Source organism: Mastomys coucha, unplaced genomic scaffold (assembly GCF_008632895.1).
Source record: "Mastomys coucha isolate ucsf_1 unplaced genomic scaffold, UCSF_Mcou_1 pScaffold12, whole genome shotgun sequence".
Taxonomy (NCBI): Eukaryota; Metazoa; Chordata; class Mammalia; order Rodentia; family Muridae; genus Mastomys; species Mastomys coucha.
The window spans coordinates 18,419,263-18,432,328 of NW_022196894.1; the positions used below are offsets into that span (position 1 = coordinate 18,419,263).

Sequence of the window (13,066 nt, forward strand, 5' to 3'; positions counted from 1 at the left end):
CCTGGAACTCACTCTGTAGACCAGACTGGCCTCAAACTCAGAAATCCGCCTGCCTCTGTCTCCCAAGTGCTGGAATTAAAGGCGTGCGCCACAAACTGGCCAGACTCAGTTTTCAACTGAGCTGTTTCCCAGCTACAGATTATGATGATTTTTTTCTTTTGACTGGTTGTTCTCTGCTACTGTATTGAACCCAAGGTCTCACTACTGCTGGGAAAGCACTTGACCACTGAGGACTCCAACATCAGGATTGTTTTTCTTTTTTCTCCTTTCTTTCTCTCTTTCTTTCTCTCTTTCTTTCTTTCTTCCTCTCTTTCTTTCTTTCTCTCTTTCTTTCTTTCTTTCTTTCTTTCTTTCTTTCTTTCTTTCTTTCTTTCTTTCTTTCCTTCTTTCTCTTTTGTTTTTTTTGAGATAGGGTTTCTCTGTATAGCCTTGGCTGTCCAGGAACTCACTCTGTAGACCAGGCTGGCCTTGAACTCAGAAATCTGCCTGCCTTTGCCTCCCAACTGCTGGGATTAAAGGCGTGCACCACCACTGCCGGGCCTATCTAAAGGACTCTTGTGCCTGAGTCTGTACCTTGTATCCTTGCTCTTTTGGAGTTTTCACTTAGGTCACCAGTTCTGTGATATGATGCATGCCAGGAGGTAGCATGTGAGAGGGAGAAAGACCAGTGGGAAAGGCTCTACTATGTAACTAAATGCTCAGTTCACTAGAGTACAATTTTGAGACAGTGTCTCACCTTATTCTTCTGACAAGCCTGCAACTCATTTTGTAGATAGGCTGGCCTTGAACTCAGAGATAAAAGTGGTGTAGTGGTGAAATCTCTTTAAAAAAAAAAAAAAAGGAGCATTTGAAACCAACCTAGCTCAGGTCTCAGCTTTCAACCACCATGTATTTTTTTTTTTAAAGATTCATTTATTATTATATGGAAGTACACTGTAGCTGTCTTCAGACACACCAGAAGAGGGCGTCAGATCTCATTCTGGATGGTTGTGACCCACCATGTACTTGCTGGGATTTGAACTCAGAACCTTCGGAAGAGCAGTCAGTGCTCTTAACCGCTGAGCCATCTCTGTTTGAGCCCCATGTATTTTTTTTTTAATTGTCTTTTTTTTTGGTTTTTCAAGAGAGAGTTTCTCAGTGTAGCCATAGTTGTTCTGAACTAGCTCTATACACTAGGCTAGCCCTTAATTCACAGAGATCCTCCTGCCTTTGTTCCCGGAGTACTGTGATTAAAGGCGTGGATCACAACCACCCAGGTCAAATTTTCCTATTTTTTGAATTTAAATATTTATTTTATGTGTATGAATGTTTATTTTCATATGTCTGTGCACCACATGCATATGTGGCACCTATAGAGGCCAAAAGAGGGCAGAATTCTAAAGAATCAGAGTTACACACAGTCCTGAGCTGCCTAATGGGTGATGGGAATTGAACCTCTTGAAGAGCAGGCAATAAAGCACAGCCAGTGCTCCAACTATTGAGCCATCTTAGAAATTTTCAAGATGGGTTTTCTCTATGTGTAGCTCTGGCTGTCCTGGAACTTGCTTTGTAGATCAGGATGGCCTTGAAGTTACAGAGATCTACCTGCCTCCTCCGCTTCCCTAGTGCTGAGATTAAAGGCGTGGTTCACCACCGCCTAGTGAAATTTCCCTACTTTAAAGCTGATGGTAACTGATTCCTTGCCTTAGCCAACAGAATTCTGAGGATCATAGACTGCATGCGTACACTAGGCTTCTTCCTTCTTCTACTTTTCATGTTTGACTTTTGCCTTTCCTTAAGAGCGACTGATATTTTTGTTTGTTTGTTTGTTTGTTTTTTACGAGACAGGGTTTCTCTGTATAGTCTCGGCTGTCCTGGAACTCACACGGTAGACCAGGCTGGCCTCGAACTTAGAAATCCGCCTGCCTCTGCCTCCCAACTGCTGGTATTAAAGGCGTGCGCCACCACCGCCCGGCGTAAAGCTGCTTCTGTAGTTAGATTGCGTCAGTTCTTTTGGTGCACTATTGAATTTCCTTTGTTAATAGGTCTATCAAAGATCAAATCTATAACATTTCCAGAAGCTGCATAATCTGTAGTGTGCCATTTACTAGGGCAAGACTGCCTTTTAGATTCAGCCCTCTGAGCTCCAAGCCGGCACTTCACTGAGCACTCACGCGCTCAATAAATGCTTGCGCAAAGTATGAATGAACTAAAGAACCGCTAGAGCCTCAGAGGGGGTCGGTTTGGGAGTTCCAAAGTTCGGGAGGGGACACGGGGGCGGGCAGTGGGCGTCACGTGACGGGGCGGAGCAAATCCCATGTGCTTCCCCAGCGCCAGCGCAGCTCCGCCCTCTGCGCCGGTCACGTGGGCCGCTGGCTGCGCCTGCGGAGAAGCGGTGGCCGCCGAGCGGGATCTGTGCGGGGAGCCGGAAATGGTTGTGGACTACGTCTGTGCGGCTGCGTGGGGCTCGGCCGCGCGGACTGAAGGAGACTGAAGGTAAAGCCGCCATGTCCGGGCCCGACCCGGCCCCCCACCCCTCCCCCCGCATCCGCCGCCATCCGGGCCGGGGCCCGCCACCCTGCGCCGACGCCCGGGAGCCCGGGCCCCGAGCCCGCGCCCAGGCCCTACTCCCCAGGCCGATCCCCGGCCCACGTGTGCCGGGCCGGGCCCGGGTGGGGGTGGGGTGCAGGGCCCGGGCGGGGAGGGCGCTGGGGTGGCGGCGAGACAGCCACCTCCGCCCGGCCTGGGCCGCGGCCCGGCGCAGGCTGTGCGGCGCAGACCCGCCACCCCCTCCCCCTGCGGGGCCCGGGCGGCCGCCGGGAAGTGACACGTTGTTCTTTGGCACTGGCCGCGTTGCGCAGAGCTGGGAGGCGGCGGCGGCGGGCAGGGAGGAGCCCCCAGCCCCGCCCGGCGGCCGACCCTCGCCTGCCCCGAGCCGGCTTCGCGGCGGTCGCCGCCCGCCCTGCTGGTGCGGCCGGACTCGCGCCCTTCCTGGCTTGTGTTCCCGGGCGGCCTCAGGCCTCTCCGGCCCCGCGCGAGTACACCGCGGCAGGCTCCGAACCCGGTGTCCCCGGGTGGGGGGTGGGGATATCACGGCCGGAGCAGCCGGCTTCATTTGTGATCCGGGAGCCTGGTGCCAGCGAGACCTGGAATTTCCGGTCTGGTTGGTCTTGGGCCCCGTGGAGCCAGGTTGATACCCCTCACCTCCCAACCCCAGGCCTTCGGATGCCCAGAACCTGTAGGCCGCACTGTGGACTTGTTCTTAACCGAGGGGGTGAGTGAGGGGGCTGTTTGAGCAGGCAAGGGTGGGGTTAGGGTGATGCGGTGTGTTGGTGGGGTCCACAGGCTGTATGTTTTCTGTTTCTGCATTTACTAGGCAACTCCCTTAATCCACGTTGGCCCTAGTTCTTGATACAACCTTTCCCCCTGCCCATTTGCCATAAGCTTGGGTCTTTTCCTCGTTCTGAGCTCTGCTCTTTCCAACAGGTGCTGGGGGGACCCTGATGTGGCACCAAATGAAATGAACAAAGCTCCTCAGCCCACAGGCCCCCCACCCGCCAGGTCCCCTGGACTCCCACAGGTAATTAAGGCTAGATGAACAGGACTCGGGTGGGTTGGAGGTCATGCAGCTCGCAGTTTTCCCACCCCCATCTGTGTCAGGGCAAAGTGCAGCTGCCTGCTGCCAAATTGAGATAGGGCCCCTGGCTGTCCCTGGGGCTGTCACAGGGAGGGAACATGTGGAGTGCTGAAGCTGTAGCTGCAGGTCTGCTCCCCTTACTTCACCAGCTTGGGTTTAGGCCCCACCCAGGCTTCCCCTCCTGCTGAACTCTGGTCTCTCCCCTTCAGCCAGCGTTTCCCCCGGGGCAGACTGCACCGGTGGTGTTTAGCACGCCTCAAGCGACACAAATGAACACGCCTTCTCAGCCCCGCCAGGTGAGGGGCTGTGGCTAGAGTAGGGCGTTGGGTGGGCGCTGGGAAATGAGCTGCTGGTTTGGGGCTAGTATGGAAACTATGGATGCTATATACTTGCTACCCAATTTCCTGACAGTTGCTGAGTTGTTTCGTGCTGTTAGTTACTTAGGGTGGCTGACCCTTTGTGAGGTTTGTAGACTGAGAGTGGGGTCTTTGTGCCTTTGAGAATTGGAGTCTGTGCTGTGGGCCCTGCTGCCAGTTCTTCCCTACTACACTAGGAGGTTGCCATTACCCTGTTCCTCTTCTCCCTTTCTCTTTGAACTGTAATGAGATAAACATTCCAACTGTGCTTTTGTGTTCTCAAAGTTCTTCCCAAGTGGAAGGATTCTTTTCCTACCCACTTCACTCCCCCTAACCCCACTCCATCACCTTGGGGATAATTGTCGTCTTTCCTGTCCCCATGTGCTCTCAGGGAGGATTCAGGTCTCTGCAGGTAATACCCCTTTCCTAATCCTGAGCCACCTCTTTGATGTCACCCCATACCCACTCTAGTCCATAGCAGATTGGGATGTTCAGGGTGGGTGCCTTGTTTGCTGTTTAGGAGTTTGAGTCCAAATATTGCATGTTAGAGGTCAACTGTTGACAAGCAAGTATCCCAGAACTGGGAGACTGTTGCATGTAGCAGTTTGCCTCAGTACTTGAGATGGGATAGTGCATGCTGGGGAGTACGTTGCCCAGAAGGGCATGATGTACCTTGATGTTAGGAGGCTTCTGTGGAGAGGTAGTCTGGAGGTGACTGAGTGTGCATGGCAGTGACAGTACAGGACACAGTTTTCATCTGAGTTTGAAGGCAAGTGTTAGTACAGGAGGCCACTTAGCCATGTGTTAGTACAGGAGGCCACTTAGCCATCAGTTGGTCACATGGGGCTTGGGAAGAATTGGTTTCCATGATCTGAAGCCTGCTGTACTCTTAAGACTGTATGGACATTGTAGAATGCTGGTTTTGCTGTTCATTCTTCCCATTTTGACCCCACCTGTCTTCTTAATAGCACTTCTACCCTAGCCGGGCCCAGCCCCCTAGCAGTGCAGCCTCCCGAGTGCAGAGTGCAGCCCCTGCCCGTCCTGGCCCAGCTCCCCATGTCTACCCTGCTGGATCCCAAGTAATGATGATCCCTTCCCAGATCTCCTATTCAGCCTCCCAAGGAGCCTACTATATCCCTGGACAGGTGAGGCTGGGGCTGGAAGCCAGATTACCTAGTGCCTCATCCTCCACCTTTCCTACCTGGCCTTCTAGACCCATCCTCTTAGAGGGGTGGGACTTCTGGTCATGGTCTTGGTTTGGCTTACCCTACTTCATAATCTGATGTGTGGTGTTTATAGCTTTTCTCATCTCTTTTCTTTTCCCTCTTTTCTTCCCCAACCCCCTTCAGGGGCGTTCCACATATGTTGTCCCAACACAGCAGTACCCTGTGCAGCCAGGAGCCCCAGGCTTCTATCCAGGTGCAAGCCCTACCGAGTTTGGGACCTATGGTAAGCAGGGCAAGGAGTAGGTGGGGAGAGTGTGTCCTAGGGAACATTCAAGTATTCAACATTTTTAAATGCTAAGCTATTCCTCTGCATGCTTTTGGTTTTTAAAATGATAGGATTAATAGATGATAGGAATTAGTGCCTAATATTTAACTTATGTTGGTAAAGCAAGTTTTGATCCTTTCCTAAGAGAGTTGGAATCTTCCCCACTTCAAGAAGCACATGGTTAAAGCTGCACAAGCCTTTAATCCCATCCAGCACTAAGGAGGCTGAGGCAGGCGGATCTCTAAGTTTGTTTGTTTTTTCTTTTCATTTTTTTTCTTTTTTTGAAACAGGGTTTCTCTGTATAGCCCTGACTGTTCTGAAACTCACTCCGTAGACCATGCTGGCCTTGAACTCAGAAATCCGCCTGCCTCTGCCTCCCAAGTGCTGGGATTAAAGGTGTGTGCCAATCTCTGCCCAGCGGATCTCTTAAGTTTGAAGCCAACCAGGTCTATATAGTGAGTTCCAGGACAGCTAGAGGTGTACATAGTGACACCCTGTCTCAAAAAGAGAAATAGAATCAGGGCCTTCAGTTTGGTTCTGTGGATGTACCTGTCCCCAAGCAGGATGACATGAGTTTGACCACTGGGACCCGGGTGGTAGGAAGACAGAACTGACTCCCACTAGTTATTTTCTTACTTCCACTCAACCCATGCACACATAAATGAATAAATAAACTGATCATTTAAAAAAGAAAAGGCTGGAGGTACAGGTCAGTGAGTTGCTCTTGCAAAGAGGCCAAGTTCCGTATCAACACCCATGTTAGGCAATTCACAACTGTCTAACTTTCAACTCCTGGTGGATCCAACCCTTCTGGACTCTCTAGATATCTGCACACAGACACATAATAAAAAGTAAACTGAAAGGCATACAGACTCTGACTTGAAACTAAGTTAGTGAACCTTTTTTTTTTTTTTTTTGAGACAGGGTTTCTCTGTGTAGCCCTGGCTGTCCTGGAACTCACTCTGTAGACCAGGCTGGCCTTGAACTCAAATCCGCCTGCCTCTGCCTCCCAAGTGATGGGATTAAAGGTGTACGCCACCACTGCCTGGCTCAAGTTAGTGAACTTTATGTGGGGTTTCTTTTCATAGTTGGGAGACAGTAACGTGGATTTGAGTGGTTTTTGTAGCTAGTTTTCATTTATGTTCAAAGAAAGACTCTAAACTTTATGGGTTTTATTTGAGACCGTCTTTATGTAGTTCTAACTTGGCCTGAAACTTGCCATGTAAACCAGGCTAAGTCTAAAACTTGCAGTGATCCCCCTACCTCTGATTTCTGAAATTACAAATGTATATTACCATGCTAAGCTTACAGCAGTATCTAAAAATTTCCCATCAGGAAGATCTCGTGTATATACTTCTAATACATGCATAGTTTGTGTGTGTGTGTGTATATATGTATGTGTGTGTGAGTGATTAAACATGTAACTACCATTGATACTTTCAAAAGGAACAAGTGGGAATTAGGGTTGAGCTACAAATTTACCCCACTTGGAAACAATTGCTCTTTTATTTCTCTAGGGCTTGATGTTACTTTTTGTTATGGTTGCCCCTTGCAAAGGGCTGAGTTAGGAATTTGAGTCGGCTTTAGTGGAACAATTTGGAAAACCCTGTTCATCCCCTGCCAAAGAGCTGATTGTGTCTCAGGTTGAGGGTGTGCGTGTGGTGTTGGGTTGGGATATATATAAAATCTATGTATGTATGAGTGCCTTGTAGGGTAGAACAGGTCGCCGGTGTAGAGGAAGGAGTTCCTTCCTATAAGGTGTGTGTCTGAGGAATTCTTGTAAACGCAGTTCAAACTGGTTCCTCTGCTTTGACAGACACCTAATTCCCCAGGGAGGCGGGCAGGGCAGGGCAAGGGGCCGGCTATATATGATGAGAGGTTTTGCAGTGGGAGGTGTTCAAGCACATATTAGTATATGTTTGTATCTTGAAGCTGTCACGAATCTTCTTTTCTGTCCTTCCCCCAAGCTGGAGCCTATTACCCAGCCCAAGGTGTGCAGCAGTTTCCTGCTAGTGTGGCTCCTGCCCCAGTTTTGATGAACCAACCACCCCAGATTGCTCCTAAGAGGGAACGGAAAACTGTAAGTAGCAGCTAGGGGCTCTGGGACTCCTGGAAAGGGACACTCATGGTCTGGTCTCAGCTGGGTGGTTGTGCCTGTGGGAGCAAAACTTCATAGACCTGAGTGTAAGCAGAGAGTAAGGTCTATGGAGGAAGAAGGTCCCTTGTAAGGCTATTTATTGTAGTGTAGAAGCAACTCACAAGAAGACTAATGGGCAACAGGGAAATTCCCAAGAGACTTGGGCTCTAGTAGGTTCACAAGATATATGATTGTTTTGGGGGTGCTGGTGGTTAGCTTTGGAAATGGTTTGTTTTCTGTGCTCCTAACTCCTTGGTCCTGGAAGCTCTGGAGGCCTACGCCTCTGCTTAGTCCTCAAGCCCTGGGCATGGTGCCCAGAATAGGGTGCCAGGGCTGGGGAAGCCGCTGAGTCACCCTGGCTCCACCCACTGCATCTGGGCCCTACCCCTAGAGATCAGGCCGACTAGCCACAAGTGAGCAAGCTGGATGCTTGATGGGGGTCTTTAGCCCTAGGGTGTCTGGCTGTTGACTTAGGGATTGCTGGTGGGTAGAGGGGAGGGAGGGAGGGGCATTGTGATGTACAGGGCTGCTCTGTGAGGTCAAGAGTCTTAGGGGTGGGGGCTAGGGCAGCGACTACAAGAGCAGCCGGATGGGTTGACAGTAGAACTCATGGGGTTTCTGGCACCCACCCACCTGCTTCCCAGTAGGGGTGGGAGGTTGGCCCAGAGTGTTAGGAGGGGGACAGGGTGGAGAGGTGGGCTCCTTCTGCTTCCCACTCATCCTATAGCTTTTTTTCCCCAGATCCGAATTCGAGACCCAAACCAAGGAGGGAAGGATATCACAGAAGAGATCATGTCTGGGGCCCGCACTGCCTCCACACCCACTCCTCCCCAGGTACTGTCATATCTCTGAGTGATACCTTGGTTTGGACAGCTATTCTGCCCTAGATTACCAAGTCACTTGATCTTTTCCTTCACCTTAGGGGTTTATCTCCCTGCTTTCCTGGATTTCTAGGCAGAGCTAAAGTAGAAATGACTCTAGTAAAGAAGGGTGTGGAACTCTTCAGTGCAAACTTATAACGCTTTGTGTCCTGCAGACGGGAGGCAGTCTGGAGCCTCAACCCAATGGGGAGTCGCCTCAGGTTGCTGTCATTATCCGGCCAGGTAAGGAAGACAGTAGCACAGCTTTTATGGGGGATGTGGAGAATATGAGGATTTACACTTGAAGGAGTGATTCAAACTGAGTACCAGAGAAGAATGACTTAGGTTTCATGTAGTGGGTTTGAAGTTGCACTGTTTTGGATGAGAGATGAGAACAGCTAGGGTGGGAGAAAGTTGGGACGTGTTTTGTTAAATTGAAAGTAAGCTTAACTAAGAGGAAGAACAGGAACAGTGAAGGACTTGCTGTCATGCATTCATTCTTTCTGCAGATGACCGGTCACAGGGAGCAGCCATTGGGGGACGGCCAGGATTGCCTGGCCCAGAGCATAGCCCTGGCACAGAATCTCAGCCTTCGTCGCCTTCTCCAACCCCATCACCACCCCCAGTTTTGGAGCCGGGGTCTGAGTCTAGTCTTGGAGTCCTCTCTATTTCTGGGGACACTATGACAACGGGGATGATACCAATGTCTGTAGAAGAATCGACCCCCATCTCTTGTGAAACTGGGGAGCCATATTGCCTCTCTCCAGAAACCACTCTTGCCGAACCCATACTGGAAGTAGAAGTGACACTCAGCAAACCCATTCCAGAATCTGAGTTCTCTTCCAGTCCTCTCCAGGTTTCCACGTCCCTGGTGCCTCACAGGGCTGAAACTCATGAGCCCAATGGCGTGATCCCATCTGAGGATCTGGAACCAGAGGTGGAGCCAAGCACAGAGCCAGCTCCTCCCCCTCTTTCAGTTTGTGCTTCTGAATCGCTTGTGCCCATTGCTCCAACTGCCCAACCTGAGGAACTGCTCAATGGAGCCCCCTCGCCACCAGCTGTGGATTTAAGCCCAGTCAGTGAGCCAGAGGAACAGGCCAAGGAGGTTTCATCAGTGGCACTGGCCAGCATTCTCTCTCCCACTCCACCTGTGGCTCCTTCAGATACTTCTCCTGCTCAGGAGGAAGAAATAGAAGACGATGACGAAGAAGAAGAAGAAGGTGGAGAAGCTGAGAGTGAGAAGGGAGGAGAGGACCTCCCCCTTGACAGTACTCCTGTCCCAGCCCAATTGTCTCAGAATTCAGAGGTGGCAGCAGCTACCCAGGGTAAGGAGGTGTGGCTAGATGATTGATGTTGCTTATTCTGGAGATGCTCTCTTCGTTGACCTCCCATTTGTCACCTCTTACGTTTTGCTTTGTTTTGAGACTGGATCTTGATGTAGTCTAGCTGCCTTCCTTTTCCTCCCAAGTGCTAGGACTAAGGGCTTGCACCATCATTTTATGAACAGCCCCACAAAATGGGCTCCAATTGTGGCCTAGTGTTAGACCCTAAGTAGAGTTGAAGACTCTATAGATAAGGGTCGTATGTAGCCTGAGCTGGACTTGAACTACTAGTCCTTGTCTCTATCTCCCAAGTTCAGGGATTATAGGAATCTTCCACGATGCCTGGTTTAGAGAGAACCTTATTATTTAAATTGGGAGTGAAAGGTAGAGGAATATTATGGCTGGTTTTCATCTTTTTTATTTTCTTTCTTTTTCTGTTAGGGATACTTATTAAATTGTTCACACCTTGTCCTCTTTCTCCTTTAGTGGCAGTGTCTGTGCCAAAGAGGAGACGGAAAATTAAAGAGCTAAATAAGAAGGAGGCTGTAGGTGACCTTCTAGATGCCTTCAAGGAGGTAAGGAAGCAAGAATTAGTTGAGGGGAGATGGCATGGTTTGGAGGCAGTGTTGATGCAACTGAGCCTGGGCGTTCATCTATGGTTGAAGGTGGACCCAGCAGTACCAGAGGTGGAGAATCAGCCTCCCACTGGGAGCAACCCAAGCCCAGAGTCTGAGGGCAGCACTGCGCCCCCACAGCCTGAGGAAGCAGAGGAAACCTGGGACTCTAAGGAAGACAAAATTCACAATGCTGAAAACATCCAGCCTGGGGAGCAGAAGTATGAGTACAAGTCAGGTGTGTTTAAGCAGAAGAGCGGTTGAGCAACTTACCTACTCCCGTGAGGAATGGGTGTCCTATTGTAGGACACAGTAGTGCGACTGATGCATCCTGTCTTGCAGATCAGTGGAAGCCTCTAAACCTTGAAGAGAAGAAGCGTTATGACAGGGAGTTCCTGCTGGGCTTTCAGTTCATCTTTGCCAGTATGCAGAAGCCAGAAGGATTGCCCCATATCACTGATGTGGTGCTGGACAAGGTTGGTGTGTTCAGGAAGGTTGGTTTGACCTGGAAGTGCCTGAGGTCGCCAAAGAGAAGGCAGCCATCCTAACCTGTTTCTAAGACAGGAATCTTCTTTGCAGGCCAATAAAACACCACTTCGGTCACTGGATCCCTCCAGACTACCTGGCATAAACAGTGGCCCAGATTTCACTCCATCCTTTGCCAACTTTGGCCGACCAGCCGTCAGCAACCGTGGGCCCCCAAGGGGTGGGCCAGGTGGGGAGCTGCCCCGAGGGCCGGTGAGTGGGGCTGGCTGAGGGGTAGATGGTTAACGAATGGGGTGGAATCATACGTGTGTCATCCTTTGGGGAGAAGTGTGTCTCAGAGCTGTGTGGTAATGGGGTCACATATTGTATTTGCTGTTCTGTCTTCAGTTGTCTTCATCCCTTGTCTAGCAGGCTGGCCTGGGACCCAGGCGCTCTCAGCAGGGCCCACGAAAGGAGACTCGCAAGATCATTTCCTCAGTGATTATGACTGAAGACATAAAACTAAACAAAGCAGAGAAGGCTTGGAAACCCAGTAGCAAAAGGACAGCAGCTGATAAAGATCGAGGTGAAGAGGATGCTGATGGAAGCAAGACCCAGGTACTATCAATAGCAAGTCTTGCTTTTAGTCTCCATTCCTGCTCCTCTAGAGCTGCCTTGTAAGCCACTTTAATATCTCCACTGTCTTTACTCACCATCTTTACTACACTGTCTGGGGTCAGTCCCTACCATTTTGTCCTGTCTCAGCAGCCTGTGTTTATCTTGGGTATTTCACTAGATGCTGTGAACTCTATCCTCTCTTCTCCACAGGACCTGTTCCGCAGGGTACGCTCCATCCTGAATAAGCTGACACCCCAGATGTTTCAGCAGCTGATGAAGCAGGTGACACAACTGGCCATTGACACCGAGGAACGCCTCAAAGGAGTTATTGACCTCATCTTTGAGAAAGCCATTTCAGAGCCCAACTTCTCTGTGGCTTATGCCAACATGTGCCGCTGCCTCATGGCGGTTAGTTTCTACCGTTTGCTAAGTCTTTCTTAGAGACTTTTTTAATGCTTTTACTTATTTAATATTTTATCTGCCTATGTCTGTGTAGTTGCATGTTTACCACAGCACAATTGGCAGTCATCAGGATAGCTTGTGGAGTCAGTTCTCTTACTTTGTGTGTGTGTGTGTGTGTGTGTGTGTGTGTGTGTGTGTGTGTGTGTGTGGTTTTTTGAGACAGGGTTTCTCTGTGTAGCCCTGGCTGTCCTGGAACTCTGTAGACCAGGCTGGCCATGAAGTCAGTAATCCGCCTGCCTCTGCCTCCCAAGTGCTGGGATTAAAGGCATACGCCACCACTGCCCAGCTCACTTCTCTTACCTATATGTAGATTCTGGAGATTAAACTCAAATTCCCAAGCTTACGTGGCAGGCTTCTTCACCTTCTGGCCATCTTTCTGAACCAGTTTTCTAAATCTTACTATCTAGCTTCCTGCATCTTCCTGGGGATGCTAGAGTACAGCTTTTCTTTGTTCTCCTTTGTCTGTTATGGTAGTTAAACGTGCAGTACAGCTTAGGCTTTCTGGGTTAGGGAGGCTTGAAAGTCTTCTCTGCCTTGGACTGATCTTAATGTGGTCTTTGGCCCACAGCTGAAAGTGCCCACTACAGAAAAGCCAACAGTGACTGTGAATTTTCGAAAACTGTTGTTAAATCGGTGCCAGAAGGAATTTGAGAAAGACAAAGATGATGATGAAGTTTTTGAAAAAAAGCAAAAGGAGATGGATGAAGCTGCTACGGTAAGAGAATGTTTTGCCAGTCACACCCTGTACTCACCACACCCACCCTCACCACTACCAGTTATAGGTCTGCACACTATGAAGGATCTTGGTGCCTCTCTTTTCCTTAGGACACGAGTGCGTATTGCTGGGCTGGCTGGCTATCCGGATAAAAAGAGAAGGGAATTTTAGGCAACTGACTGTTTGGTTTTGTTCTTAGCTCTATTTTTATGTATGTTTGGCTATCTTGTATATATGTGTGCAGTGTACATGTCTGGTGCCGGAGGAGACAGAGTACAGGATTCCCTGGAACTGGAGTTAAAGATGGTTCTGAGCTACCACATGGGTGCTGAGAACTGAGTCTAGGTCTTTTGCAAGAGTAGAAGTATTTTTTGTTGTTGTTGTTTTTTTGCTTTTTTTTTTTTTTTTTT

General features: G+C 49.8%; 1 protein-coding gene across 9 annotated transcripts in view; it reads left to right on the plus strand.

The window, feature by feature from the left end:
- Nucleotides 1-2,317: 2,317 nt before the first annotated feature.
- Nucleotides 2,318-13,066, plus strand: part of Eif4g1 (eukaryotic translation initiation factor 4 gamma 1) — a 21,122-nt gene continuing 10,373 nt past the window's right edge. Inside the window, exons 1-18 of one of the 9 annotated variants that reach the window (XM_031363452.1) lie at nucleotides 2,319-2,475; nucleotides 3,197-3,253; nucleotides 3,466-3,559; nucleotides 3,826-3,912; nucleotides 4,364-4,384; nucleotides 4,941-5,117; nucleotides 5,322-5,421; nucleotides 7,431-7,543; nucleotides 8,342-8,434; nucleotides 8,637-8,703; nucleotides 8,970-9,785; nucleotides 10,269-10,357; nucleotides 10,448-10,634; nucleotides 10,739-10,872; nucleotides 10,976-11,134; nucleotides 11,291-11,479; nucleotides 11,690-11,887; nucleotides 12,510-12,656. In XM_031363452.1, the coding sequence (XP_031219312.1) occupies nucleotides 3,500-3,559; nucleotides 3,826-3,912; nucleotides 4,364-4,384; nucleotides 4,941-5,117; nucleotides 5,322-5,421; nucleotides 7,431-7,543; nucleotides 8,342-8,434; nucleotides 8,637-8,703; nucleotides 8,970-9,785; nucleotides 10,269-10,357; nucleotides 10,448-10,634; nucleotides 10,739-10,872; nucleotides 10,976-11,134; nucleotides 11,291-11,479; nucleotides 11,690-11,887; nucleotides 12,510-12,656 (2,637 nt within the window). In that variant the 5' untranslated portion in view covers nucleotides 2,319-2,475; nucleotides 3,197-3,253; nucleotides 3,466-3,499. Of the gene's footprint in view, nucleotides 2,476-3,196; nucleotides 3,254-3,465; nucleotides 3,560-3,825; nucleotides 3,913-4,363; nucleotides 4,385-4,940; nucleotides 5,118-5,321; nucleotides 5,422-7,430; nucleotides 7,544-8,146; nucleotides 8,257-8,327; nucleotides 8,435-8,636; nucleotides 8,704-8,969; nucleotides 9,786-10,268; nucleotides 10,358-10,447; nucleotides 10,635-10,738; nucleotides 10,873-10,975; nucleotides 11,135-11,290; nucleotides 11,480-11,689; nucleotides 11,888-12,509; nucleotides 12,657-13,066 lie in introns of those variants that run through there. The other 8 variants (XM_031363455.1, XM_031363456.1, XM_031363457.1 and 5 more) reach the window with 8 other exon arrangements.